Genomic DNA, 27,216 nt, shown 5'->3' on the forward strand with positions numbered 1-27,216 from the left:
ATAAAGGAAGAAAGGTTGAGGAAAGGGGGAGGACAAAAGAAAGGAGGGTGGGCAAAACTTGGTAACAGTGAAATTGAGAGGAATGTGTGCTTCAGGCAGGAGGAATGAAGTGTATTACACGCAGGAAAAAAATAGGAGAGAGATAATATTGAGGAAGAAGAGTATGATGTAGAACCTATTGGTTAACACATGGGGAATTATGGAGAAAAGCAGGAGGAGGGACAGGCAGTGAAGTAATTTTAAATACAGTGAAAGAATAATGACAAGAGGGGATGCTGCTGAGTCCATCCACTCAGTAAGCACCTTTGGTTCTTGAGGGATTTGTTCACAGCACCACCAGCATCACGGACACCATATGTGTAAGGTTACCCCGCCCCCTAGTGGCAGCCTCTACCTCCCCAATAGCTGGACGTTGAAGAGAAACTCAAGCCACAACCTTTTCTAGAATTACAACCTGCATAGATGTGAGGTCGTGTCTTGTCTGTTGTCTGGGACACAGACAATCTGAAATGGAAGGGATAACATGGGGCACACCCTAGATGAACAAGACAAAGGAAAACGAGTGGACAAAAGATATAGAAGATCCTCTCGAGTGTTCTCAGTGACCCCTAGATTTTTTTTAAAAATAAAAACTCCTACCATATGTCTTAGGATCAGTTCTAAGACAGAAGAGCATTTCAGGGAGAGGCAATGGGAGTTGAGTGACTTACCCAGGGTCACACAGCTAGGAGTATCTGGGTCAAATTTGAATCCAGGTTCTCCCAACCCCAGGCTTGGTGCTCTATCCATTATACTATCTAGCTGCCCTGATCCCAAAAAATTAGTTTTCCTAGGGAAAAGCTACTTTTCCATATTCTTTTGAGACAATTCACACTTTTTTTTAGTTATTCCCTAACCTGCCCACTAACTTAGATCAATTATTAAAATTCTAGGGCTACTTTCATGATTTCTTGGTACATTTAACAAAGAGCTCCCATTTCATGTCAGGTATTAAAATACAAACTTTTAAGCTTTGATATGGCTAAGATGAATTAGAAGCTATATAACTACTGAAAAATTTTGTCACACAGAAAAAAATCACTTGGCAAGTTGACTTTCTTTCCTTTGATACTTTTTGTTATAAAGGATGGCTCTCTGAGAGAGGAAGATATATTCTGAGAAATGATGGTACTCTAAAAACAAAATATATCAATAAAACTTTAATTTTTAAAAAGGCTCATCAAATTATGGTTTATTGTCATTTCAAATTTGTAGTCACAATTTCTCCCTGTAATTCCCCAGTTACAGAGACTCCAACCAACTTTTCAAAATCAAAGAGAAGTGCCAATAAGGTGCAAAATGAATGAAATCTTAATTTATTTACATAATTACATATGAACATCAAATTCTCAAGTCCCCCTGCCCTGACCCTCAATTCAAACTCATTTTCAACTAGCGTAAAAATCACAGTAAATGAAAAATGAATATTGCACAGTTCAATGACCAAAAGAAGCCAGTGGTTTTACAATGCTATTCTGTTCATATGAAGGAAAATTACTAACTTGGAGAACTTGTCTTCCTCCACATAATTAAACCATCCATTGGAAGGAAAATGAATAAGGAAAATGAATTTTAAGTACATACCCAGTGGCATATTTAGAACATTACATCTGCAAATAGAAAATTAAAAGATATAAGAGGCAACATTCATTATTTCAAAATAGATGGTGGGTTAATTTAAAAGTTGTGGTTAGTCAGCAGACCACCCAGAACCAAAGGAACTATAATTCTTTACAGGCTGCAAGTCACACAATGACCAATACTCATACCCCAGAAATTCCTAGTATAATGAGAATTTTCTGAAGCAAAGGAACACTGAGGTGCTGCTGCAGAATATGAATACAACTGAGGTTGATCTGTAGGCAACTAGAAGGTGCCAGGGTAGGTATGATCTCCTATTATTTATTTTTTAGAAATATATCTAAGCAACAATTCCAATTTCCTACACTAAGAAAGTTAATTTTTGGAGATGGGAGTGAAAATACAAATTAACTTCAGAACAGAATACTGTCCCCAAACTAAGACAAAATTTAAGAGATATATGTAAAATGTTGTATTGAGGTTTTCTTAAAAACCTGAACAAAGTATGGGAAAAATTTATCATTTTAGCAAATAGTGTTTTGAATAAAACCAACAATCTGGGTTTAAATTAATCACAACTTTCCTATGAGCAAAAGGGAGAGGTGATCACTAAAAAAACTAATGTAATTTTAGGCTTTAGTAACAGTAATAGTGTTCAGATGACTGGAGGCAAAACATCTCCAGTCAAACATCTGTAGTACTGTGTTCTGTTATGGGTTCACATTTTAGGAAAGATATGTCAGAATATGCCCAAGACGGTCAATGAAAGAATTAGATGAATAACAGTTTAAAAAATTGAGGCTGTTTAAGCGGTTGAGGGGACATGACAGAGGAGAAACTCTAAACGAAAAGGCAAATATTGACAACATAGAAATGGGTTCGAATCAAGAACACATGTGACACCCAGTGGAATCACGCGTCGGCTATGGGGGGTGGGGGGAAGGAAAAGAAAATGATCTTTGTCTTTAATGAATAATGCTTGGAAATGATCAAATAAAATATTATTAAAAATTGAGGCTGTTTGGTATGGAAAATATTAAGAGAGACAAGACAGCTGCTTTTCAGCACTTGAAAGGGTGTTCATGTGAGAGAGCAGGGTTGTTTGGGGTTTGGTTTTTTTTTTTTTTTGAGTTCTCTAAAAGCTATATGGAATCAAATTTAAGCTAAACTTTACAAAGAATTTTCTAACAAAAACTTTCAGTGAAAGGACCATATAACAAGGTAGTAAGTTTCCTGTTGCTGTAAGAATAACTTCTTGTCCACAGTGCTATAGAAGGGATTTCTACATGGAGAGAGATTGACTTAGGTGATGTCCAAAGTCACTTCCAACTCTAAAAGGCTATCACTCTGACATTCTCCTTAGAGAATAGACTAGCAGGTAATTCCAGCAGTAGAAAAAAATGGAGTGTCTTTTCATCACCTCCGGAGAAAGTAAGGAAGGGAAAGAAGAAAAGGTATTGTAGTTTGGACATGATCAGTGTCCTTTGTTTGCTGATAAAAATATTCGTTGAGAAAGAGGTTGGAATTTGGTTTAGATTAACGGTCTGAGGAAAATGTTACTGTTTTGTTCTTAAATCTTGGGTCTCCTTTTTTTCTTTTAGACAAGATCTTCCTCTCTCACCCAGATTGATGTGCCACTCATAGCCCAATCCCAACTCTGTTTGGCATGGAAGCTTTTACCTGCTCCATTCCTCACCTGGGTGGATTTCTCTCATCTGGGTCACCTAGTGGCCCAAGCTCCCTGGGGCTTACAATGTTGAACTTAGTTTGTATTACACACCCAATTAGCTTTAGCCTTACTGCAGCTAAGACCTCCTGAGCTCAAGTGGTCCATCAGACTCTGAGTCCCTGATAGCAAGAATTGCAGGCATGTGCCACCATGCCTACATCTTTCGTGTGTGTGCATGACTCATCTGTAGGCATGCATGGATGTATACGTGTGTATACATATATATTTTAAACTGAGTTGATTGCATATTGTGAGGAAAGGATAAAATTAAGTTAGTGATCAAATAGGGAGCCTAAAAATGAGATTGATTACCTTCTGGAACTGAATAGTAAGTGGACACCTGCGTGGGTAATGAAGGCCTACCAGAGGTTCCAAATATTGACATACTCTCAAGGCAAACCTAACTATTCCCACATTCTCCTCTTAGCCTTTTTACTAGAAGGGTACCCTGTCTCCATAGACTAAGCATAATCAATATGAAGGTAGACATAGTTAGAACTTCTCAGATAACCTCATCCACTTATGTTCATGAAAGAATGAGGGGAAGGGGAAATATAGATTTAATTGAAGACACTCAAAAAGCCTAATGGGCCTATTATCCTCCTTTTCATCTGAAGGTGATATCCCACACTGTAGGCTTCCAGGTATGAACAAATCATAAAAGGGTTAAAAGCTGACTGATGAGCAAAGTGCTCATGTACCAGACTTTATATTCCTCATGATTGAACCCAGGACCCTTGAATTGTATTGGGCCTCCAATCTTGTGGTATTCTAACCCCTCCCCACACCTGCAGTCCAGAAGGCTGACTAGCAATCTCTACAGTCTCTTTGTAAAGCATTTGTATCCAATGGGGCCAGGGTGTGGAAAGGGCAAATGAACTTCTGGTCTGGGCCTAGGCTACTCCACTGCCTTAGGATCTGTCTCTTTTATCTTGTCATCGAGTATTGATAGGATGTTAATTTTTCTGCTGTCACCTATTTGATTAACTATACCACAACCCCCATTGCTCGAAACCTCAATAAACTCCAGTCTCTCTCTCTGTCCAAAAAAGGCTCTACGCCATCAGAGCGAGACAGCACAGGCCTGCCATTATGCTGAAGACTCTGGGTCTGCTTTCACTATGTCCTTTCTCCCTTAAGCGTTAAACCTTCCCACCCATATTCCCTCAGTCCCTAGCTTCCTTTTTAGCTGGTCTACCCACAACTGAATATTATATAGCCGGTGGACAGCTATACAGACCAATCTGCAATTACTATTGGCCAGTATGAAATGTCATACTGAAATGTCCCTCCCACCATGAAGGCCACCAAACCCTGTCCTATAGCTTGTGGCTAAACCTAGTAAAAATCTGCTAATGTGCCTTGAGGTCCTACCTCCTAGGCTCCCAGCCTCAAAAGTTTTGCTTTAGGAAAGCAAATTCATTCTTAAAAAGCAAAGAACATAATATTCCTGACTCTTGTGTGAAGGTCAGGTCAGTCTAGTCCCTATTCTTTTCCAGGAGGTTATAGCTGCACTGTAGCATTTAACACCATTTCTTTTTTCCCCAATTACATGTAAAAACAATTTTTAATACAGATCTTGGTTTTTTTTTCTTTTCTTTTTAAATTTTGGACTCCAAATTCTGGCACTGTTTCTTTAAGGTATTTCTGGGGTCCTGTGTAGCTGATCATAAACAACAGTTGCGTGGAGTTTCAATTGCTACCCATTTATTTATTCACTCCATACAAGAAGTTAGCCTTATGTCATCTTGACTTGTCCTTGAATGTTAAATGTTAATAATACAGGGGGTCTAGTTAATAAATATTTCTGCTATTCAAATTACAAGATTAAAGCAGCAAGAAGCCTCCAGGCATCAGTTCTACATTCAATTTCACATTGAACACATTTTCACAAGATTTCTCCACAAACCTCTCCTCAGCAGATACAACCAATAATATTTTTTATTTCTTAAAATTCTTTACAAACCAAGTTCATTATAAATATTATAAAGTTCCAAAAGTTAACAGATTGAACATAATTTTCTTTAAAGTATATACATTGCTCTCTGATATTTTCATCTATGGTGTCAAGAGTTTGTGACTGCCACCTTTTCTTCAAAGAAAGGGTACAGAAATGCTAAAATCAGAGCAGGGCAGGAGGGATGGTTTCCAGCCAATTCCATTCAAGAAAATATATTAAGTGCATCCCACAAGCAAGGCACTATACCTTTTAGTAGTAAAGAAAACATTGCCAAAATGCCCAGTTAAAAACTAAGAGTTTCTAAGATTTTGATCATCAATATGAGAAAGACAAGGCAAAATGGGCACTGGAGAAATAACAAAGCCAAAGGTGAGGCAAAAATCAAGACCCTGATGAAACTAAGCCAGGAAAAACTAGAAAATTGTTAATTTGCTGCCTAAGCACTCATGAAAGGCTTTTAAAATTACGTTTCAGAGAATGTTTGTAAATTCTTCTACCTAATTAATGAAGTTCAACATGAGAGCGCTTCTGCATAGCTGCCTGATAGAAGAATAAGCATTCGAATGGTTTTTTGAGAACGGGGAGTGCCCATCAGCTCATTAGGCCTCTTAAAAAATTCTCCATGACTGTGGAGAAGATGTGAAACACATGTTCTCAAGCTACATTTGAAGCAGACAGTGCTTACTTGCTCATTTCTGAAGAAAGGAATATGTAGCAATAAAACATTGAAAAATGGCAAGAGAATATGGTTTTATTCTAGTCAGATGGTAGTAATCAATATTTAACAACTGAATGTAATTCAAATGACTATAAGGTGCCCTGTTCAGCAAATCCAGAGTTCAGAAATATTGGTCATCCCAAGCAGTAAGCTTCCTTGGGATTTTGAATGGCTCTCTAATCTCTACTGGAACTCAAATAAAGAACTAAAGGAAAGAACAGGAAGATGTCCTCATTCTTTTCTCCCTTTGATTTCAGTTTTCTGAACAGAATCCTTATGTACTTTTCAGGATAAGACAAATAGAGATAACTTATCAGCCACCTCTGCTTCTCATCAGCAACCAAGACATGGTGATAACTGTTTTAGACAAGGACGGACTTATAAAGCACATTCAACTTCCAGATGCTCCAGTTTTGAAGCTGAGCTGAAGTCATAGATGTGATAGACGGAATTAAGGGCCTTGCCAGGACAAACCCACTCCAATCATCCTGAAGTGTTCCCAGTGGAGGTGGCCCCTGAATTCTTGAAAGCTGGGCCAGCAGGTGCTAGCTATGGACAGTTAGGAAGACTTAAAATATACCCGGCAACACGTGCTGCTGGAAAAAGGGCCTGGAGAGCTTATCAAAAAAACTTGACCACCAGGAACTCATTTTCTTGGCCCCAGTAACTTATGACAACTACATACAGAAGTATGGGGTTTGGGATTTGATCTGCAGTGTTGGAGTAGGTGTACTAATGACTCATAACTACTGAAAAAAGGAAGTCAGAATAAGTGTGTCATTTAGTAACTTTCATGGTTTCTCTCATCTAAGAAAACCAACAAACTTTCCAAAGGAGAATCACAAAGTAGACTTCACCTATATTTTTGAGGAACTTAAATGAGATTCAAAGTACAGCTTTTTCATATGACTTCAACTGGTAGTCATTTCTAATATGTGAACCTCAGTAATTTGTTTGTTTGTTTTAAAGGCAAGGAGAAGAATGACAAAATACATAGAGAAAAAGTTGTCCTATGGCCTATAAGCCTTATTGTATCATTCTGCAAGGTCCACTGGCTTTCTTCTATCAGGGTGAAGCTTAAGTTTCTTATTTTCACAGGAATAAAAAACTAAATAGTCCTTGGTGCTTCAACAAAATGTTACTATAATAGCTAAGAAAACACATGCACACACACACACTCACATACACACACACACACACACACACACACACACACACATACACACATCCAAAATACCTGGTAGAAATAATCAGTGCCCACATTCCTTCCAACCACCCTCCTCATTGGCTCTACTCAGTTCTACTGTGGACCTAGAGAGTCAAAGTTAGACATCAGATGTAAACAGAAATTATCACAGGGTTTTCCTTGGTTCTCGATGCTGCTATCGAATAATGTCCAAATAATGCACTTCTGGATACAGAGAGTTAATAAGAAGAGCCAGGAGACTTTTCCCATCCTGAAGGCAATGGCCAGGATTCTTTATAAACTCGGAGGCTTGGGAGATCTGATCCTGATATTCTACATACTGCTTGCTTGAAGACATGGATTCAAGGGTATTCAGTGCCTAAAAAACAAGGAAGATGACACTTAACTGTGGATAGGCATCTGAAAGGATATTTCTATTGAAAATGCAATGCAAGTATCAGTCCTGGAGAAAATGTCATATATATCTATGTATAAATACAGGAGGCCCCAAAGAACAGCATTCAAAGCAAAACTATCTCTGATTTTCAAGGTCTTCAATAGCTGACTCCACACTGCCTTTCCAACATTATTTCCCATAATTCCAATACTAGCTTCCTTAAAGATCAGCTTCATTCAAGTATTCATTCTTCCATTCATTCTTTCCTCGCTGCTTGCAAAGTCCTCCTTCCCATTCCCCACACAAATCCAAATCCAATCCCACCTGCAGAGCCATCTCAAGTCCCTTTCCCCATCCTTCACTGTTCTTTCCCTTCTTGAACTTCTCTATCATTTAAGAGTAAAGACTACATTGTTTAGCACCTAACTCTTCTCTGTTTTCTGTGCATGAGGTTTGTCTCTCTGTGAGGAAACAACTTTACTTCCACTCATTAGAATTTCCTTAGAACTTTCATTTTATTAAAACTTTCTTGGAACTTATTCCTAAATCATCCTATCATTTAAGGGCAAAAGCAGCCTGACCAAAAGGCTAAAGTCAGTATACCCCTTCTTTTATGCTCATCATGTTTTCTCTTTTCTGCAGATAATATGAGCCAAATAAAAAAGTTGAAAGAGGTCTGCTCTGCTTCTCTCCTAAGAAAGCAAATAGAAAAGAAGATCCTGAGATCAATAGTATGAAGAAGTAGTGTTTGACTCCAGCAAGAAGGGGAAGGTGCCCAGGCTCTCTACCCTTCTTGAGAGGTCATTCCTACTGTGTATTAATGAGCAAGTTACAGATCAGGAAAGTGGCATTAACAGGGATAGCTGGATAGCAACAACCATAATAAGGATGGACAGAAAGATAGAGACACTTGTATTATCTCTTCCTCTCTATCTTCCTATAAATATATAGTTATAGATATAACATTTTATTTGAACAAAAGAGAGATGGGCTCTTACCTAACTGAGAGAAGATTTGATAAGGTTAGGCGATAAATTGGCAAGTTAAAGATAACTAAGGGTCTCATATTATGTGAAGTCAAGTAGTTGCTGATAATGTAATGGAGAGAGTACTACTGCATCAAATGAAGCTTAAGATTAGCATAAATTGTTTAAACTGTTGAGAATTAAAAAGCTAGGACACACTCATGTGCATCAGAAGTTTTGCAATAAGAACTAGAAGTGACTTCCAGGTCACAGTCAAAACCTCTGGCTTAATTTTAGAATGTTATTTTTTATTCTAAATTTAACAAACATGAAAAGAATATTTAAATATGCAAAACGGAACAGGCAAAGAGGATTATATAAGAAAATGCAACTTTATCATATATAGCTTGATACACACACAATTTTAATGTTTCTTTCAAAGCTTGTCTTTGTCAGAACTTTTTGTTTTTTTGTTTTTAAACTCTTAGTTTCTGTCTTAGTATGAGTTCTAAGAAAAGAGAGCAGCAAGGGTTAGGCAATCAAGGTTAAATAACTTGCCTGTGAGAAGGGAATTCCCTTCCTTTTGTTTTGATGTAATCAATCAGCATTTACCATTGAGATGTGCAGGGATAGACAGGCCCTCAGAGAAAGGAAATTGAAACCAATGAGACCAGAAACTGATCCCACAAGCATTGCCCCCCGGGATGGTGCCAGGCAAATTAAGGAACTACGATTGGTTCTTAAGATGTGACACAGGAGAGCTAATGAGTGCACTGCCCCTCTGCATGGTACCAGGCAAATTAAGGAACTATGATTGGTTCTTAAGATGTGACATGGGAGAGCTAATGAGTGGAGAAAACAGCTTATAAAGGCATGACCAAGTCTCTGGAGACACTCTCACTCTTCTGACTGGAGATTGGACCTGAAGGAGCCTTTGTTGGTAGTGAGCTTCAATCCACCAAAATGGCTATTAGGGTATCTCTTTCCTACACTTCCTCCTCTTTACTATCACTACTTTGATTAAATTAAATTGTTAAAGGTACTAACAGCCTCATAATTTAATTTTAACTAGTACATGCCCAAAGTCACACAACTAGGAAATATCTAAGGTCAAGTTTGAACCCAAGCCCTCCCAATTCCAGTCCAGGGCTATCTAGCTGACCCATAATAAACATTAAAAAAAAAGTGTTTAAAATCCTACAGTGTTGAAAATGCTTCAATCACTCCCCTTTCTTTTTCTGGCAATTCTAACACTAGCTCCCCTTTTCCCATTGGGTAGATTGCTAGCTGGTTCTGCTTATTTCATGCCACATAATTTCATGTAAGTCTTCCCATGCTTCTTTGAATTCTCCATCTTCCTAGTTCCTTACATGCAATGAGGGGTTTTCCATTGCATTCATGCCCCATTATGTTCAGACTTTCTTCAACAGGTGAGCAGTGATCTCTTTTATTCCTAGGTCTCTGCTACAACAAGAGAATTCACAGCTAAACTTCTTAGAATGGCATTTATTGTTTCCATTGTTTTATCGTTTGACTTCCCTCCCCAGAATTTCATGGACAGCACTTTATTCAAAGTCGCTCTTAACTCCTTAGTTGTAAAATTCAATGGCTTTTCCATTCTAAGTTTCTTTTGCTTCTCTGACACATTTGACCCAATTGTCTCTTACTGCTTTTTTATATTCTTCCTGTATTCTTTCTGCCATGACATTGCTCCATCCAAGTGCTCTACATCCCATTCTGTTAGAAAAGCCTCCTAACTGGTTTCCCTGAATCCAATCTTTCCTTCACACAGTTTCGAAATTAATTTTCTGATCCTCATGTCTGTCTATAACACTCCCTTGATCAAAAACCTTCATGAGCTCTCCATTATATAGAAAAGAGGCTATTAAATACCTGCTGAGCTTTTGGAGAGAAATGTAATTCAGAACCAGGCTTCAAACGAATTTGATCTTCCCCAGGAACTTGAACTGAAAGGAAGGCAGCCATGCTTCTTGCAACTACACGGAACCTAAGAAAAATGCAAAAGCAACAGGAAAAGCCAATTATAATTTAAACAGACATTACAAATCAAGTCTGCAGAGGTCCTATGTTCAAATCTGGCCACAATCTTAGCTATAAGATCACTTAACCTCCACTACCTAGCTAACTCTTCTGCCTTGGAAGCAATACACTATACTGATTCTAAGTCATTAGGTATGGGTTAAAAAAAAATTAAATCCAGAATTTATACCAAAATTAAACTACAGAAAAGAGTCTTTCCATTTTTGTTCAATAAATTCTAATAATCTCAAGCAAAAATATATATTGCTTATGCCACATAGAGCTTTAGTAGATTTCAATCCTTCATCCACACCAGCATATACAATGCATCAAACTCAGTTATAAGAATAAAAGTATATCCCCTCAGCCAAGGAAGAAATTTGATACCAGTCCTTATGGGCTTATATAAAGAATTTGTAGCCCTTAAAGATAAAAACAAAAAGAAAGCCAAACCATACCATTAAAAAAAAAAAGTCAAGTATGATTGAGTAATATGGGAAAAAGTAGTATAATGTTATACCTCTGGCCATTAATTTACAAATTTCTTATCGAACATGAGCAAGATATTAAGGTATATTAAATACCGGACAACACAAAAACTTCAACTTTTAAGAAAAATTGAATTGTAGATTCTTGTTGAATGCTAAAATATGCTAAGATATAGGTTGGTTGGATTTAGAATATCTTTATTTCACCAGGTCTGCCTATTCCACCGGGAATGCTGTTATTCCAAAAGTATAAAAAGGATTTTTAACACTGATAAGGACTATGAGAAAATAATATGAGGAAAAAGAGATAATCTAGGAGTCCGACCAAGTAGGAAATACACTCTTTCATACAGTTTCTAACTCAAACCTTTGGGGTTTTTTGTTTTTAAAGATTATTCATATTCCTGTTTCACCACTTACCCCTCTTACTCACAAATCTTAACATATCTTTGATGACTAAACAGCTAAAAGATTTTAATTCAACTATCTTTCAATCTTGGGCTCTCTAACCTATTTATGTATCTTAAAACATGAAGAAAACAAAGTCATAGTTTTGCGTGATTACAAATACACAGACTTTAAAAAAGCTTTATCATTCTGAAAAGCCTAATTTTTAAGCTTCAATAACTGTAAAGGTACCACAAAGAACAAAACAGAATGACAGAATTTAGAATTGAAAAATACTTTATGAAGCATCCAGTTTAACCTCCTCATTTTAGTTGAAAGAAAACTGAACCCATAAGGGGTTAAGTAATTTGTTCAAGATCACACAGCTTACAAATTAGAAGAATTTGGATTTGAATACAGTTCCGCTGACTATATCACTCTCTTCACAATACCATATTGTCACCATAGATTTCTGAAATCTATCTTATTGGAACAAAATATAGGCCCTACTTTTCTTCATGATATGGTTTATATAAAACTGAATTACAAAAACAAAAACATCAAGAATCAAATGGTACTATCAGTGCGGAATCTCCCAAGACTAAAGCTGACCACAACTCCTTTGTACCTTGGTAGTGTGCTTAAATTGCTTTGGCTGAAAAAATCCATCATGTTGCAGCTAACCTTATGCTTAGAAGCACCATTTAAGTTATCTAGGTTAGTTCAACAGAATGTAAGCTCCCTGAGATGTAAGAATTGTTTCACTTTTCTGTCCTTGAACACCCAGTATCCAGTATGGAGCTTGGCAGAGATTAGGTATTTAATGAGTGAATGGTCCTTAAATAACAGGCATATAGTCCAACCCTGGGTCCAAACTCAGACTTCTTCAGGCTTAGGGAACAAGCCAGAGCTTACATGGCAGAGTTTGGTATCCTATCCATGTAACACTGAGAAATGGTGGCCTATAATTGGTAGTGATCTTCAGTTCATACCTTTGTATTTTTTTTGTGGGGGGGAGGGGGAGCCATCAAAGGCCTCATTTTAAGGACAGGATGGAATCCTAGGTTTTTTTTGGTTGTTTTTTTTTAAAAAACCTTTACCTTCCTATAAAATAATACTGTGTATTGGTTCCAAGGCAGAAGAGAGGGAAGGGCTAGGCAATGGGGGTTAAGTGACTTGTCCAGGGTCACTGAGCTAGGAACCTATTTTTAAACCAATGGGATATTTGGTAAGAATCAACAAATATGTTGGGTTTTCCCACTCCCCCACCCACCCACCCACCCCAGCACTCATACCAGTGCTGGAATTAGGACTTTACAAAGAGGAATTCTTTTTTCTGATTCTTACCTGTTGGACAAGGGAGACTTCTTGCCTAATCCAATAGCACCTAGTATCCCTGAGCTCAGCCTCTCCTCTGCTGTCTGGCTCTGTCTGTTCTGGATCCCAAGAAGAGTCCGGATAACAGATCCAATCAGCACAGCATCATCCTGTTCAACCTGTATCAGGGATAAGTGCAGTGCCTGGTGCCACCACAGAAAGAGCTTTGCCTCATCTCGCACAGAGCTTGGAGGGGGAAACAAATGAAAAGAAAGAGAAAAATTAGGAGCTGATCCTGCCCTGCCTTTCTCAGACAAAATTTACATTTGGATTTCAGGTTCATGGTATATAAGATACATCATTAAGTATGCTGAAAGTTTAAACAAAAGATCATTTCTATAAAAGAAAGTTACCATGAAGAAATCTGCTTTAAATCATCAACCTGTCATAGAAATACAACTCATTCGCAATCTGGGTACTAGTCCCTAAACCCTCAGAACTCGTTGTGTGACACCAGGCAAATCACTTAATTTACCTGAGGCTATCTTGGTTTCCTCTTTTGTAAAATGAAGTGGCAAGCACTTCCTAGTTGTGACCCAGGGCAAGTCATTTAACGCCAATTGCCTAGCCCTTATCCCTCTTCTGCCTTAGAAGTAACACTTGCTATCAGTTCTAAGACAGAAGGTGAGGGTTAAAAAAAATTGAAGTGGAGAGGAAGAGAAAGAATTGGCCTACATCTCTACTAAGATATTTTCCAGCACCAATATTTTATTGTTCTATGAGTTTCTGGTAATTTGCAACAAGAGATTACAGTAGCAAATAATGTTTTACTCTCAACCAGAAGGTTTCATATTTTAATATTCTATATACTATCTTTGTAAACATTTTGCAAAGTCTTTTAAGGCAGGTGTCAAATATAAAGCCTGGCCCCATAACCAATAAAATGTAATGGGGGGGGGGGGATATTTAACAAAATAAATATGCCAATAAATAAAAACACAATAGAACATAGGTGTCTATATTGTAATTTTCTAAATTCTAAAAGATGCAGCTCCAAGGGCCATAGGGGTTAGTGGCTCCACTTCTTTTTGACTCTGAAACCACTGTATTAAGGTATTGCTAAAGATGAGAGAGTCAATTCAGCTATATAATCAATTCATTCATTTAATCAAAAGTACATTAAAAAAATCTGACAAGACTGTCTTTGTCTTTTTACATATCATGTGTTTCTTTGTGTTTATGCTTATTTAAATCTTAAAGTATTCATATTAAAACATTAAATTAATCAAATTCCATATGGCATATATAGAAGACTAATGACATACCTGAGATATACCTGTTCTAGCCACTTTCCTAAGGTGAGTAACACTTTCATTTCATTTCTTAGTGTTTGCTCACTATTTAAACACTGCAACATATACACATATAGGGTCAAATAACTTCCAAGGGATAGGCATTCCTGAATAAAATCTTCTATGGTGAGTTCAGGAACTTGAAGGGATACCAGGATAGGCCCCCATCCCAAATGATGGTTCAGAGAGTCTGATAAAAGAGCAGGAAATAGAAAAACTAAGTAAATATAACAAAGCCAAACATGGTAACTCAACTATTCTAATAGAACCTTTCACTTTAAATTTCTTAATGTGAAATTATTTCTCATAATAATCTTACAGAAAATCAGTACATCAACTCTTGAGGTTACATGCTATATAAAATACAGGAAATCTAACTAAGGTAAGATTAGAAGTTTCTAATTCCTAGATTTTATCTTTTTATCTCATTGAAAAATCATCTTTTAAATTACCTAATAGAGCAGGATATCAAGTCAGATACTATACAAACAAAATATATGCACTTATTTCCTGCCCTCAGAAATTCTGGCCTTGTGTGACAAGAAATATTCTTTTTAAGTATTCTATGAAAACAGATTAGGAGAGCTAATGGACAAGGGAGGGAAGTAGGACCACTGATTTTCTAATATATTATTTATATTCAGATAGTGATCTGTTAAAAAAAATCTCACAAAATCATGAAAAGGTTAATTAGTTTTAAATGAGAAATTTAAACAATTTAAACATTCCCTTTCTTCTCTAGAGATAAGACTTAGGTAATTTGTCTGAGTCATGGGATGTTAGAGTTGGAAGAGTCCTGAGAAGTTATCTAGTACAAACTCTTTAGTTTTACATATGAGGAAAATAAGCCCCAAAGGAGATAAGTTATACAATCAAGGTCACACAAGTTATAAGTAGCAGAGTCAAGATGAAGTCAGAAATATATTAAGAATAAGTCTTAGACTGGTTTATGTGCAGGTTGTAAGACAAACTTGCAAAATAATTGCCACAGGTGGGGGCTAGTCGTTCCATTCGATTTAATTAGTGAGCTTATGGAAGCATAGAGTGCCCCCCCATCATATGATTTATATTTATGTATGTGTGTGTGCGCGCGCATACATTCTAAACACACAAGTCTCTGCTAATACCTGTTTTAAAAAATAATTACCTTAAAAATATTGACAAAAATGCACTAGTTTAACAATATTATTCATTTGAGAGCTGGTGATGACTGTTATCATTAATTATGCTGTAAAGGTAAGTTTTCAAGCAGATGACAAAAAAAGGAAGTCATACATAAAACTGTAGGCTTGGGGAGCTAATGAATCTCAGAGGCCATTTCAATCACTGTTCTAACATGAAACCAACTCTTTTAATATGTTATATACAAAGAAATGGAAGTCCAATAGTTAAATATCTTGCCTGAAATCATACAGTCAAGAGCAGAAACCAGATGTCCTAACTACAGAGTTCTTTCCAGTGTAGCCTATTACTTTTCAATAATACCTACCTGAAAACGTTACCAACTAAGGATAGGGAGGTGGCATAGTGAATAGAAAACTAGGCCTCAAGTTGGGAGGAGCAGGGTTCAAATCTGGACTTAGGCACTTCCTAGTTGTGTGACACTGGACAAGTCACACAACCCTAGTGGCCTAGGACTTGCCACTCTTTTGCCTTCGAAGTGATTCTCAATATTAATTCTAAGACAAAAGGTAAAAGTTTAAAAAAAACTTTACCAACCAACATTGGAAAATAAAGCAAGAGGCACTGAAAGATGTCAAAAAAGAACACTAGGATTCAATCGTGGTTTAGTGAGAGTCCAAAGTCTAGAGTTTTCCTGATGAGAGATCTCCACACACTCATGAGAATTCAGAGGGATACCTCTCTAATTCATACTATTCTTTTTTATTCCTTATATCCCAAAACATCATTCTTTCTAAATGACTTTTTCCTGGAAAGCTAGAACTAGGCTTCAAGATGAATCTCACTCACCATCCTGGAAGTAAGCAGTGATAGAGGCCTCTGTAATCTCAGCCATGTGTCGCACAGATGCCAAGCTCTGGCACGCTGCTGTCAAAAGGGGCAGCACCACCAACCCATGCACTTTCTGGTCAATCCAGTTGCGGACACTGCCCCGAAGAAACTCGGCCGTTGGGAGACTTGCATTATTCATCATCATTAAAACTTCAACAAAGAGTCTGCTGAGGGCCATATGGCGTGTCTGGTTATCCATATCTGAAGGGGATAAAATATATACATATCCACTGACACACATGGGTAATCCATCACTGGTCCTTCAACATTATTAAAATTCATTTCATGAAGAAGAGAACAACAATGCTTAAATTCTCAGCAATTGTCTATGCAGACTTCAGTTTTGATGGTAGTTTCCAAAGGAAACAAAACAGCTTTTCTGTAGCTCTAGCCATTAATAAGTGTTGTCCTACTGCATGAAAATACATTTTCTAGATACTGTGAAGAAGCCAAAGCTTTCAAACCACTTAGGAGACACAGTGCCTAAAAGAAGGAATATGCTAGATGCTAATTAAAAAAAAGTACTTTTGGAATGCTTAGCTAGCTGTATTGTGATAGAGGAATGATCCAGAGACTTTAAGGGACAGAGCCTGGAGGACAGGCCAAGGTTTGCATCCACAGCAGGGGGTGGTGAAGGAGGTTTGGAATCTGGAGGGAAGAGGAGATTCTAGGGAGAGACAGTTGATCTATCTCTCTTGTGAGATTTCTCTCCAATGCCATACAAATCCCTCATTGATCCAAATCACTATGTCCCCCCAAAAACCCCAAGAGTTGTAGCAAATTTGGAGGAGGAGGGAGGAAGAAGAGGAGGAGGAGAAGGAGGAGAGCATCAGGAGATCTCACACAGCACCTGTGACACCCTGAATCAATTTTGCTGTGCTAAGACCAGGGGTCACCAGACCCTGAGCCTCTTAGAGGCCAGGCGGACAAGCCTGGGTCTCTCAACTTTGGGGGGAGGGAGAAAGATATTTTAGACAGACAGGGACTTTCCTTATCCTCTTTCCTATAAACTCCAACCTGCAGATATCTTGTTTATCTTACTCCTAACCATCATTTGTTAGAATAAAGTGTCAGTTATCTTAAATTATCTTCCTTGTCATATTGAAGGGGGAGAGAGCTGATTTCTCTCTCTTTCCCCAAGGGGAAAGGTTTGCTCATTAATCAGTTATTAGAGGGGAGTAAGGGCAGGGTTAGTGGAAAGATATATTTGAAGAAGACTGAAGGGGGAATCCATCTTAACATCCCCTTCTACTTTCTGGGATCTTCTACTCTTTCTCCATTATTCCCAAACCAACCCTCTTATATAGTATCAAGCAAGACTGACGTACTTCCTTTTCTTTTCATTTCTAAGCTCTTCAAATACAAAAATAAACAATCAAAAAACTTTAAAGGTTAATGGTAGTCTGAGAAACAGAATTAAAGATATAAATTCAAGTCCAGGCTGTGATACACACTGGATATGTGCCCCTGAGGAAGTCATTTATCCTCTTAGTGGCAGCTACTCTCTTAAAGTTGTAAAATATAGTTACAAAACAATTGTCAATTGGCATTGGTAGAGTACATTTCTTTACTGTGAGTTTGTGACAAAAAAAAAAATCTTAAATTCAATTTCTCCAGCTCATGAATCTCCAACCACACCATAAAAAAGAGAAAGATATTTAGAAACATTCATTATTATGCTAAACTAAGAGCACAGACTCTTCTAACTTTTCTCCAAGTACATAAGCCCATACTGGAATAACAGGGCAGGACACCAAGACCAAAAAGGAGTCAGCAATTCAGTCACTATGAACTGGCAGCAATCTAAATGGTGACTGAGTCCAGCATCAACTATAAAACAGATCTAACTTGCAGAATTCAGGTCAGGAGGACAGTGAAAAGATTTCTCTAATAACACCATTTTGGAAACACTAAAATCTCACAAGCTCCTAGAGTGAGTTTATGAAAGCAGCAGAAACTTGGGTCAGGCATCCCCTCTCACAAGTGAGCAGAGGCCAACATTAACATAAAATTCAAAGTCAAGAAGAAGGCTAGAATGATGAGTAAGCAAACAAACAAACAAACAAAAAAAGGAACTTGACCATAAAGAGCTACAATGGTGATTGGGAAACTCACTATTCAAATACAAAAGACAACTTGAAAACAAGCGATGTCTCCCTACACTCAAATTTGGACTACATACAAGTCCAACAAGGATTCCTAAAAAAAGTTAAAGAGACAAAATTAAAACAAACAAACAAACAAGAATTATGGAAGAAAAATATGAAAAGAGAATAACTTGGTAAAAGATGAACAAAAACACTGAAGAAAATAACTCCTTAAAATTAGAACTGAACAAACATTAGCTAATGACTCCATATCAAGAAATAATGAAAAAAAGTCAAAAGATTGGAAAAAAACACATAAGAAAATGTGAAATATCTGTTATGAAAAACTGAATAAAAATGGATGGAGAAATAATATAAGATTCACAACACTGCCTGAAATCCATTTTTAAAAAGCCTAGATATATTTTGAGAAATTATAAGGAAAACTACCCATATCTTAGAATCAGAGTGCAAAGCAGAAATTGAAAGAATGTTTTGATGACCTCCTGAATGAGATGACAACTCTATAGAAATGACAGATCTAGAAGATATAAAAGAATTAATGGTTTAGCCCAAAAAATATAAAATCTTACCCAAGTAACAGACTACCTGAAAATTAGAATGGACCAAAAAGAAATTAAGGATTCCATGAGACAACAAGAAGCATTAAAATGAAATCTAAAGAATTTTTCCATCTTTAAATAGAAAACACAAAGTATTGCAAATAAAAAATAAATTACTTTAAGAAAGAAAATAGGAGATAGGATTGTGAGAAGATGGCAGACCAAGGAATATAACTTTCTTGCTCTCCCAATATCTGCACACACACACACACAAAACATAAAAATAATTCCACAAAAGCAATGTCAGAAGCAGCAAAAACAGCTAGGAGCCAGGAGTGAAGCTAACTAGCCAAGAACAACTTAGGAGGAAGGTCTGGCTACCTTGGCTTCATTCCCACCAAATAGTACAAACACCCAAAGTGGGCAACACAGGATCCACAAGAAACAAGCCCTGGGGACAGTCCAGGCAGGCTCACTTTACTTGCTGAATTCAGAAGCTAGTATCCAGGTGGCAGATACTGGTAGCAGCTGTGCCAGCTGTGAGCTTGGCTCTAGAGATCCCCACTCACCCCAAAGCAGGCACCACAGAATTGAACAAGGGTAGGACCTATAGTCTCATTAACTATTGTTTCTTTATTTTTATATATACTGTATCATGTTTCTTATTATTAGAGAATGTATAATTAATGAATAAAGGTACTAAAATGAATGAATAGGGTCGTGCTTTTGTCTGATTTATAGCTTAAATTTAAATTGCTTTAATTAAATTACAACTTAAAGCTTATGCTACTGAAAATGTATAATAGCATCTTTGATTGGAAAAAATCTTATGAATTTGAGGATCTTTGTTTTGGTTTTATGGAAACAACTTTCAGCTCAAGGGATAGAAGCTTCTTTGTCTTATCAGTCATTACTGACTCTTTAAGAAATGAGCTGATTTTAATCTGTTTTGTGAATAATCTAGGAAATTAACATAGCCCTTGAAAACATATTACTTGATTTGAATGAAATTTTATTTCTTTTAAAATACTATTTATTCTTGTTATTACCAATGATTTAAAATAGTATTTGGTAATGCTAACAATACAATTAAAAAAAAAAGAAATTGAAAGAATCAGAATGGGCAGAGGTAATAAAACTATCCCTTTTTGCAGACAATATGATGGCATTTGTGGAAAATCCTTGAGATTCAACTAAAAAGTTAGTTCAAACTACCAATAACTTTAGCAAAGAATCAGGATATAAAGTAAACCCATATACACCATCAGCATTTTTACATCTTACTAACCAATGTCTTAAAAGAAGACATAGAAATACTCCATTTAAAATCATTACAGATAGAATAAAATACCTGCTACAACCCAGGAACTACATAAGTACAATTATAAAGCACTTTTTACACAAATAAAAGTCAGATCTAAATAATTGGAGAAATAGTCATTTTTCATGGATGGGCAGAGTCAATAGAACTAAAATTACAATGCTAACTAAACTAATCTACTTACTAAATTCAATTCAATTAAAAATATTTTGAGTTAGAAAAAATAATAAAATTCATTTGGAAGAACAAAAGATCAAGAATGTCAAAAGAATTAATGAAAAAAATGTAAAGGAAGGAAGTACCAGATTTTAAATTGTATTATAAGGCAGTAATTATCAAAACTATCTGGTACTAGCTAACGAATAGAAAAGCAGATCAGTAAAACAGAACAGACACACTATATTACACTTAGCTTGTATTTGAAAAAAGTATAGATCCAGGTTTGGGGGGCTAAGAAATCACTATTTGGCAAAAATTTGTTGAAATACTGGGAAGCAATTTGGCAGAAACTAGACATAGGTCAATTATCTTATACCATTCACTAAGATACAATCAAAATGGATAAATGATCTAGACATAAAAGAAGATATCATAAGCAAATGAGAAATATAGGGAACATATTACCTATCAGATTTATGGATAGGAGAGATATTTATGAGTTAACAAGAAATGGAAAATGTTGTGACTCTAAAAAGGGTAATCATTTTTAATACATTAAATTGAAATGGTTTTGTATTAATAGAACAAATGTTACCAAGATTAGAAAGAAAGCAGAAAATTGGGGGAAATTTTATACACAGCCTCTCAGATAGAGGTCTCATAACTGAAATATATAGAAAATTGTCACTTTTATGAGAATGAGACCCATCCTCGATTGATAAATGGGCAAAAGATATGAATAATTTTCAGATGAAGAAATCAAAGCCATATAAAGTTATATGAAAAAATGTTCAAAATCACTAGTGATTAAGGAAATGCAAACCAAAACAACTCTGAGATGTCACCTCATGCCCATTAGATTGGTTAAAATGATAAAAGGGCAAAATGACAACTGCTAAAGGGAATGTTGAAAAATGGGGACATTAATACATTGTTGGTGGAACCATGAACTGATCCAACCATCTTGGAGAGCAATTTGGATTAACTCCCAGAGAGTTATAAAATTGAATATATCCTTAGACCCAGCAATACCACTGCTGGGTCTGTTCCTCAAGCAGATCAAGGAAAAAGGAAAAGAGCCTATATGATCCAAAATATTTATAGCAGCTTTCTGTGTGGTAACAAAGAACTGGAAGTCAAGGGAATGTCTAATTGGAGAATAGGTAAAAAAACTGTAGAATATGATTGTGATGGAATCTTATTGTGCCATAAGAAACTATGAGTAGGCTAATTTTTTTTTAATTGGAAAGAACTATATGGGATAATGAACAGCTAAATAGAACCATGAAAACATTATTCACAGCTATAGATTTAATACTCGAAAAATAAATTGGGAATGTTATCTCCAGAGAATGTGCTGAAAAATAGAAACATGAAAGGTTTTATTAGAGATATTGATAAAGATATCTGTCTCTTGGATGATGCCTTCTATGTAGGGGGAAGTGGGAAAGGAAAGGGCTGAGACATTTATAAATAGATTGTACTAATTTTTTTAAAAGAAGATAAAGATCATTTAAGAATGTTTAGACTTCTTGAAAAGTAATTGACCAACAACACAGGGCAAAGGAGAGAAGGGATGGAGGGATGGAGGGAGGGAGGGAGGGAGGGAGGGAGGGAGGGAGGGAGGGAGGGAGGGAGGGAGGGAGGGAGGGAGGGAGGGAGGGAGGGAGGGAGGGAGGAAGGAAGGAAGGAAGGAAGGAAGGAAGGAAGGAAGGAAGGAAGGAAGGAAGGAAGGAAGGAAGGAAGGAAGGAAGGAAGGAAGGAAGGAAGGAAGGAAGGAAGGAAGGAAGGAAGGAAGGAAGGAAGGAAGGAAGGAAGGAAGGAAGGAAGGAAGGAAGGAAGGAAGGAAGGAAGGAAGGAAGGAAGGAAGGAAGGAAGGAAGGAAGGAAGGAAGGAAGGATGGTAAACCTTAAAATTTCTTAGACTTATAAATGTTGGAAATTTCACCATTGGGAAATTTCATACTTGAAAAATTTCCTATTGATAGTGGGAACTCTATTGGAATGTGAACCCCATTGGCATGGGAGGTTCCTCCTCCTCCCTTCTTAAGATTACTTTAGGACAGAAACCTTTTGCTGAACAATGGAAAGGGCTTTGACCTATGCTTAAGCATAGAACAGGAAGTTCTTTGAGTCATGATTGATTTTAGAATTGATACAATAGAGATACTTGGAATGACAGAACCAGGTCTTGGAAAATACAATTTCCACCCCACTCAGTCCTAACAGGATTTAGGAAGGGCTGCAGCAAAGGATCAAGATTTAATTATTGAGAATATGACCTTCAACAGACATGTGCAAAGCCACAGACTTCTGGGCGGTCCTGGGTTAAGCTAGAGCCACCATTGGCACAGGGAAGACATGGACAGTGATTGGTAGATGTGAGAACTGAGGGGAGGGAACTTGGATGGTTTCCTTAAAGATAGAGGGGTCTGAGGACTGAGGGTGGTGGGTTGGAGAGGTTTTGGCTCTGAGAGATGGTGCTTTGAGAGTTGGCTCTGAAGGAAGCTGGAGGTGGAGGCCCCTGAGACTGTTTCTCCATTTTGGTCACGTGAGTGATAGGGACTGATCTCTTTTCTTTGCCTCAGCTATCTAAGGGCTTGGGCCTTTTGGCCCAGCCTAAACAGAAGGGGTATTTAAGCCCTATTCCCTTCTCTCCCCTTTCTCTCTCTATCTCTAATTCCTCTCTTCCTCCTGTTTGTAATTAAACTCTATAAAAGGTTGACTGCTGACTTGAGTTTTCATTTAGAAATTACATAGCTGAATTCCTTGGCGACCTTAAATTAATATATATCAGTCTTTTAAAGTGATTTCCTTGTCACAGGAAGGAAGGAAGGAAGGAAGGAAGGAAGGAAGGAAGGAAGGAAGGAAGGAAGGAAGGAAGGAAGGAAGGAAGGAAGGAAGGAAAGAAGGAAGGAAGGAAGGAAGGAAGGAAGGAAGGAAGGAAGGAAGGAAGGAAGACTACAAGTTAACTCCTGAAACTCTAAAATGAAAACTTTCAGGAATGCCATTGCCAAAATCCAGAGTTTCTAGTTTAAAGGACAAAATTTAACAGAACCAAAAAGAAAGAGCTCAATTACTAAGGAACTACAGTTAGGATTAGCCAGTATTTGATCACTGCCACATAAAGAAAGTGAAGAGTATGACATATGATATTCTAAAAGGCAAAAAAATTTATCGACATATAGCCAAGTTACCTAGAAAAACTAAGAATAATCCCAAGAGGAAACAAGTGGAATTCCTAAGCTTCCTTATGAGAAGAACAGTGCAGAAACACAAGGGTCAAGAGAAACACAGAAAGGTAAAATATGAGTAAGCAATCAAAAGTTACTATAGTGGGATGAAGTGGTTGTATTCTAATATAAGGAGAAGACATGAGTATCTCTTCAAAATATTAAGTTCATCACAATACTGCACTGCTGGTGGAGCTGTAAATTGGTCCATCTATTCTGGAAAGTATATCTTAAAAGTTATTAAATTAAACCTTTGACCCACTGATACCACTATCAAAGGCTATACACCAAAGAATGGAAAAAAACATGGAAAAAGATTCATATGTACAAAAATATTTATATAAGCTCTTTTTGTTATATAAAGAATTAGAAACCAAAGGGTTACCAATCAATTATAGAATGTCATTATTGCACACTACGAAATGATGAAAGGGATGGTTTCAAAGAAGGCTAAAAAGTCTTTTGTGAATAGATTAGAGTACAGTGAGCAAAACTAAAAAAACAACTTATTCAATAACACTATTATGACAAAAAAATTTGAAAAAAATTTTAAGGCTAAAGGGAAGATTTAATAAAAGATGTGGAAATAAGCATTATCAGAAAGAATTATAGAAGACAAGAGAATTTTTCTTCCAGCAAATACAGAGGACCAAAGAAATTTTGCAATTTTTTGCACATACAGGAGGATATGTATCTTTCAATCACAGCCCAGTCATTGCTGCTACATTGCATATCTATAAAGTGCAGGCTGGCTGACTTATTTCTAAAAAAGAAGGCAAAACCTATGAGAATACTTCTCCAGTCTCCAAATTATCAGAGAGAATAAGAAGATGCTCCTTAAAGAAAAAGAAAGAGGTTTTTTCCCCCAAGTTAACAAAGACAAAAGGATATGAAAATATAGAAGGGAACCCTAATCTTGGTCAGGAAGTTAGAAAGTGCAAGAACATGTGTGACATGGACAAAGAGATGAATGGCTATTGAACACCCGAAGCTAAGTAAATAAATGAGACTTCTCATTGCAGAAGAACTGAATCTTATGAAGAGACAACTCTCATTTCATTATCATTACCATTTCAAGTTATATGTTTAAAACAAGTTGGCAGTTTTTCCATTTGTCACTTACCTGGTGGATTAAAGATAACAATGTCATCCAAAAGCTTAGACATTTCCTGTTCCAATACTGAAAAGGTAATTTTTCCATTTTGTTCCAAAGAGCTGAGAAATTGTACCACCTGGCGAGTGAAAGCTAGGCATTTTGGAACTGCATCCTAACCCAAAACAAAAGAATTTCAAGTCAATTCAACTAAAATTAAATAAATAATTAAAAACAGAGGGTTTGATGTTTTTTTTTTCTTTTAAATGTTATTTCCTTTGATTTTCCAACAATCTTGATCCCAATTTACAGATAAGAAAACTAAAGTTAGGAAAGTGAAATGACTTCCAGAAATTCACACTACTAAAAGGGGACAGGGCTAGAGACTCAAATGACTAACAAGCATTTATTGAGCCATACTCTAAAGCAGGTAGTGTTCTGGGCCCTGGGGATGCAAAGACTCCCCCAAAATTTTTAAATCAATGAACCCTGACCTCAAAGTGCTTATATTCTAAGCATGGAAGAAAATATGTACATAAATAAGCATATACAAAATATCTTCAGAGACATTTGAGGTAGGAGGTAGCTATAAAAGAAAGGTGAGAAGGTAAGAGTTCAGTTCATTCCAAGTGGGAGATTTGAGATGAGGTTTAAAAGAAACATGGAATCCTGAGAGACAGACATGAGGAGGGAGTGTCATCCAGGCCAATAGCACAGTCAGTGTCAAGAGATGGAGGCTGAAGGGATTTGCCCATAGTCATACTGCAAATTAATAAGAATGTCAGGACTAGAACTTAGGTGTCATGATTAGTAGCAATTCTCTTGCCCAGCAAATGAAATACTAAAAAAGATAAGCCATCTAAGAAGTCTCTATGCTTATAGCTCCTCTGTGTGTGTGTCTGTCTGTCTGTGTGTCTCTCTGTCTGGCTGTGTCTGTGTGTCTCTCTGTCTGTCTAGCCACAATTCTTTTTCTTGAGCTTGAGTTCCACATTACCAACTCTTTTGGCATTTCAAACTGTATAGGTAATTCACCTCCATATGTCCAAAACAGAATTCATGATGACTAATAAAGATTAATCAACATTTCTAACTTATCATGCAGTACTTTGACAGGTAAAATTTAAAAACTAGTATAACTACAATATATATTTCATCACCTCATTTTTGATGAGATAATTTATGACCTCAATGAACTCAGTGAAAATCTCCTAAATACCATAAAATGTATACCACTAGAAATCTGTACTATTACTAGCCATAAATAGTTCCAAAACTTTTTAGCAGGTATTCTACTTACAAGATGCTTTTGTCCATCAGTAGGAACACTGAAGCCAGCAGATGTTTTTAAGAGTTTGACTATTAATTCAGCTGAAGAAGCTTTTGCTAGGATGATGGATGGAGGATAATGGCTACTAAAGTACCCAATGACACTCTGGTATGACACAATATCTACAAGATGCCAGGAAAGAGAGCTCGCCTGTCCAAGGAGATTGAGCAATGGGGAATCCTGGAGGGAAAAAGAAAACAAATAAATATGTTTACTTCTAGAATTATAGCTATTAATCTATTTTTTAAGTAGGGAATTTTTCTCATTATTTGTGTAGTAGTTATTGGCTACGTGGCCTGACAATAGGTACAATGTAATTATATAGTATGTAATATAATGTAATGTTAATGTAAATGTAATAGTATATACTGATGTTGCTGTAGAGAGAAACACAATAATTTAAGACAGTAAAAATAAACACAAACGTGATTTAGAAATATTATAGGTCCAATTTTGAAAGGGAATTGGTGAGTATTCTGTGAAGAGAAATGGAAGATTTTCAAGCACAACATCTGTACCTTCAAGCAGCAGGATCTTGTATCAAACAAAGTAAACAGGGTAATTCTTAGAAATGATGCCTGTAGGGACAGCTAAGTGGATCAGTAAATAGAGAGCCAGACCTGGATTCAAATCTCCCCTCTGATACATCCTAGTTGTGTGACCACAGGCAAGTCACTTAACCCCCATTACCTAGCCCTTATTGCTCTTCTGCCTTTGAACCAATTACTGATTCTAACACAGAATTATAAAATGGATATGGGTTTAAAAAAGAAAAAGAAATGATATTTCTCAATTCCTTCTAACTAATCTTAAATACCAATTTGGAAAATTATGTCAACAGGCTATTTTTGAAGGAAAGCATTTATTAAATGTGCAAAAAAAAAGAATAAGTGCACAAAAGGGCATTTATGAGAAGAGAAGCTCAAACTTTTACATGTTAAAAAAGGTTCACATTTTTCCTTCTGGAGCTGTTCAGCTCTCAGAGAGGGCAGAAGTTAGACGAGTTGTAGAGGGAATTCTTATTGTTGAGGAATGGATGGACTAATGGTCCTTGAGATCCTCTGTAGCTCTAAATTCGTTTATGAATCCATGAAGATTTGAAGGGATTACTAAACAAGGAAAAATTGCAGAATTTGCCTTTTAGTTGATAAAGATACACAGTAACAAGTAGAACTAATAATAAAAAAAAATTTTTTTAATTTAAAAAAAACAGAGACAAAATGACAAAGTAGCAGAAAAAAGTACATTCAAGCTCTCTCCTA

The 27,216-nt window shown here is 36.6% G+C and overlaps 1 protein-coding gene across 5 annotated transcripts in view; it reads right to left on the bottom strand.

The window, feature by feature from the left end:
* Window positions 1-5,272: 5,272 nt before the first annotated feature.
* Window positions 5,273-27,216, bottom strand: part of EPG5 (ectopic P-granules 5 autophagy tethering factor) — a 171,946-nt gene continuing 150,002 nt past the window's right edge. For all 5 annotated transcript variants that reach the window (XM_007486619.3, XM_056824380.1, XM_056824381.1 and 2 more), the window contains exons 38-44: window positions 25,925-26,134; window positions 24,658-24,802; window positions 16,131-16,373; window positions 14,133-14,349; window positions 12,838-13,053; window positions 10,469-10,583; window positions 5,273-7,592 (exon numbers count right to left, since the gene is read on the bottom strand). In XM_007486619.3, the coding sequence (XP_007486681.1) occupies window positions 7,410-7,592; window positions 10,469-10,583; window positions 12,838-13,053; window positions 14,133-14,349; window positions 16,131-16,373; window positions 24,658-24,802; window positions 25,925-26,134 (1,329 nt within the window). In that variant the 3' untranslated portion in view covers window positions 5,273-7,409. The remainder of the gene's footprint in view (window positions 7,593-10,468; window positions 10,584-12,837; window positions 13,054-14,132; window positions 14,350-16,130; window positions 16,374-24,657; window positions 24,803-25,924; window positions 26,135-27,216) is intronic.

The sequence above is a fragment of the Monodelphis domestica genome, chromosome 3 (genome assembly GCF_027887165.1).
Source record: "Monodelphis domestica isolate mMonDom1 chromosome 3, mMonDom1.pri, whole genome shotgun sequence".
NCBI lineage: Eukaryota > Metazoa > Chordata > Mammalia > Didelphimorphia > Didelphidae > Monodelphis > Monodelphis domestica.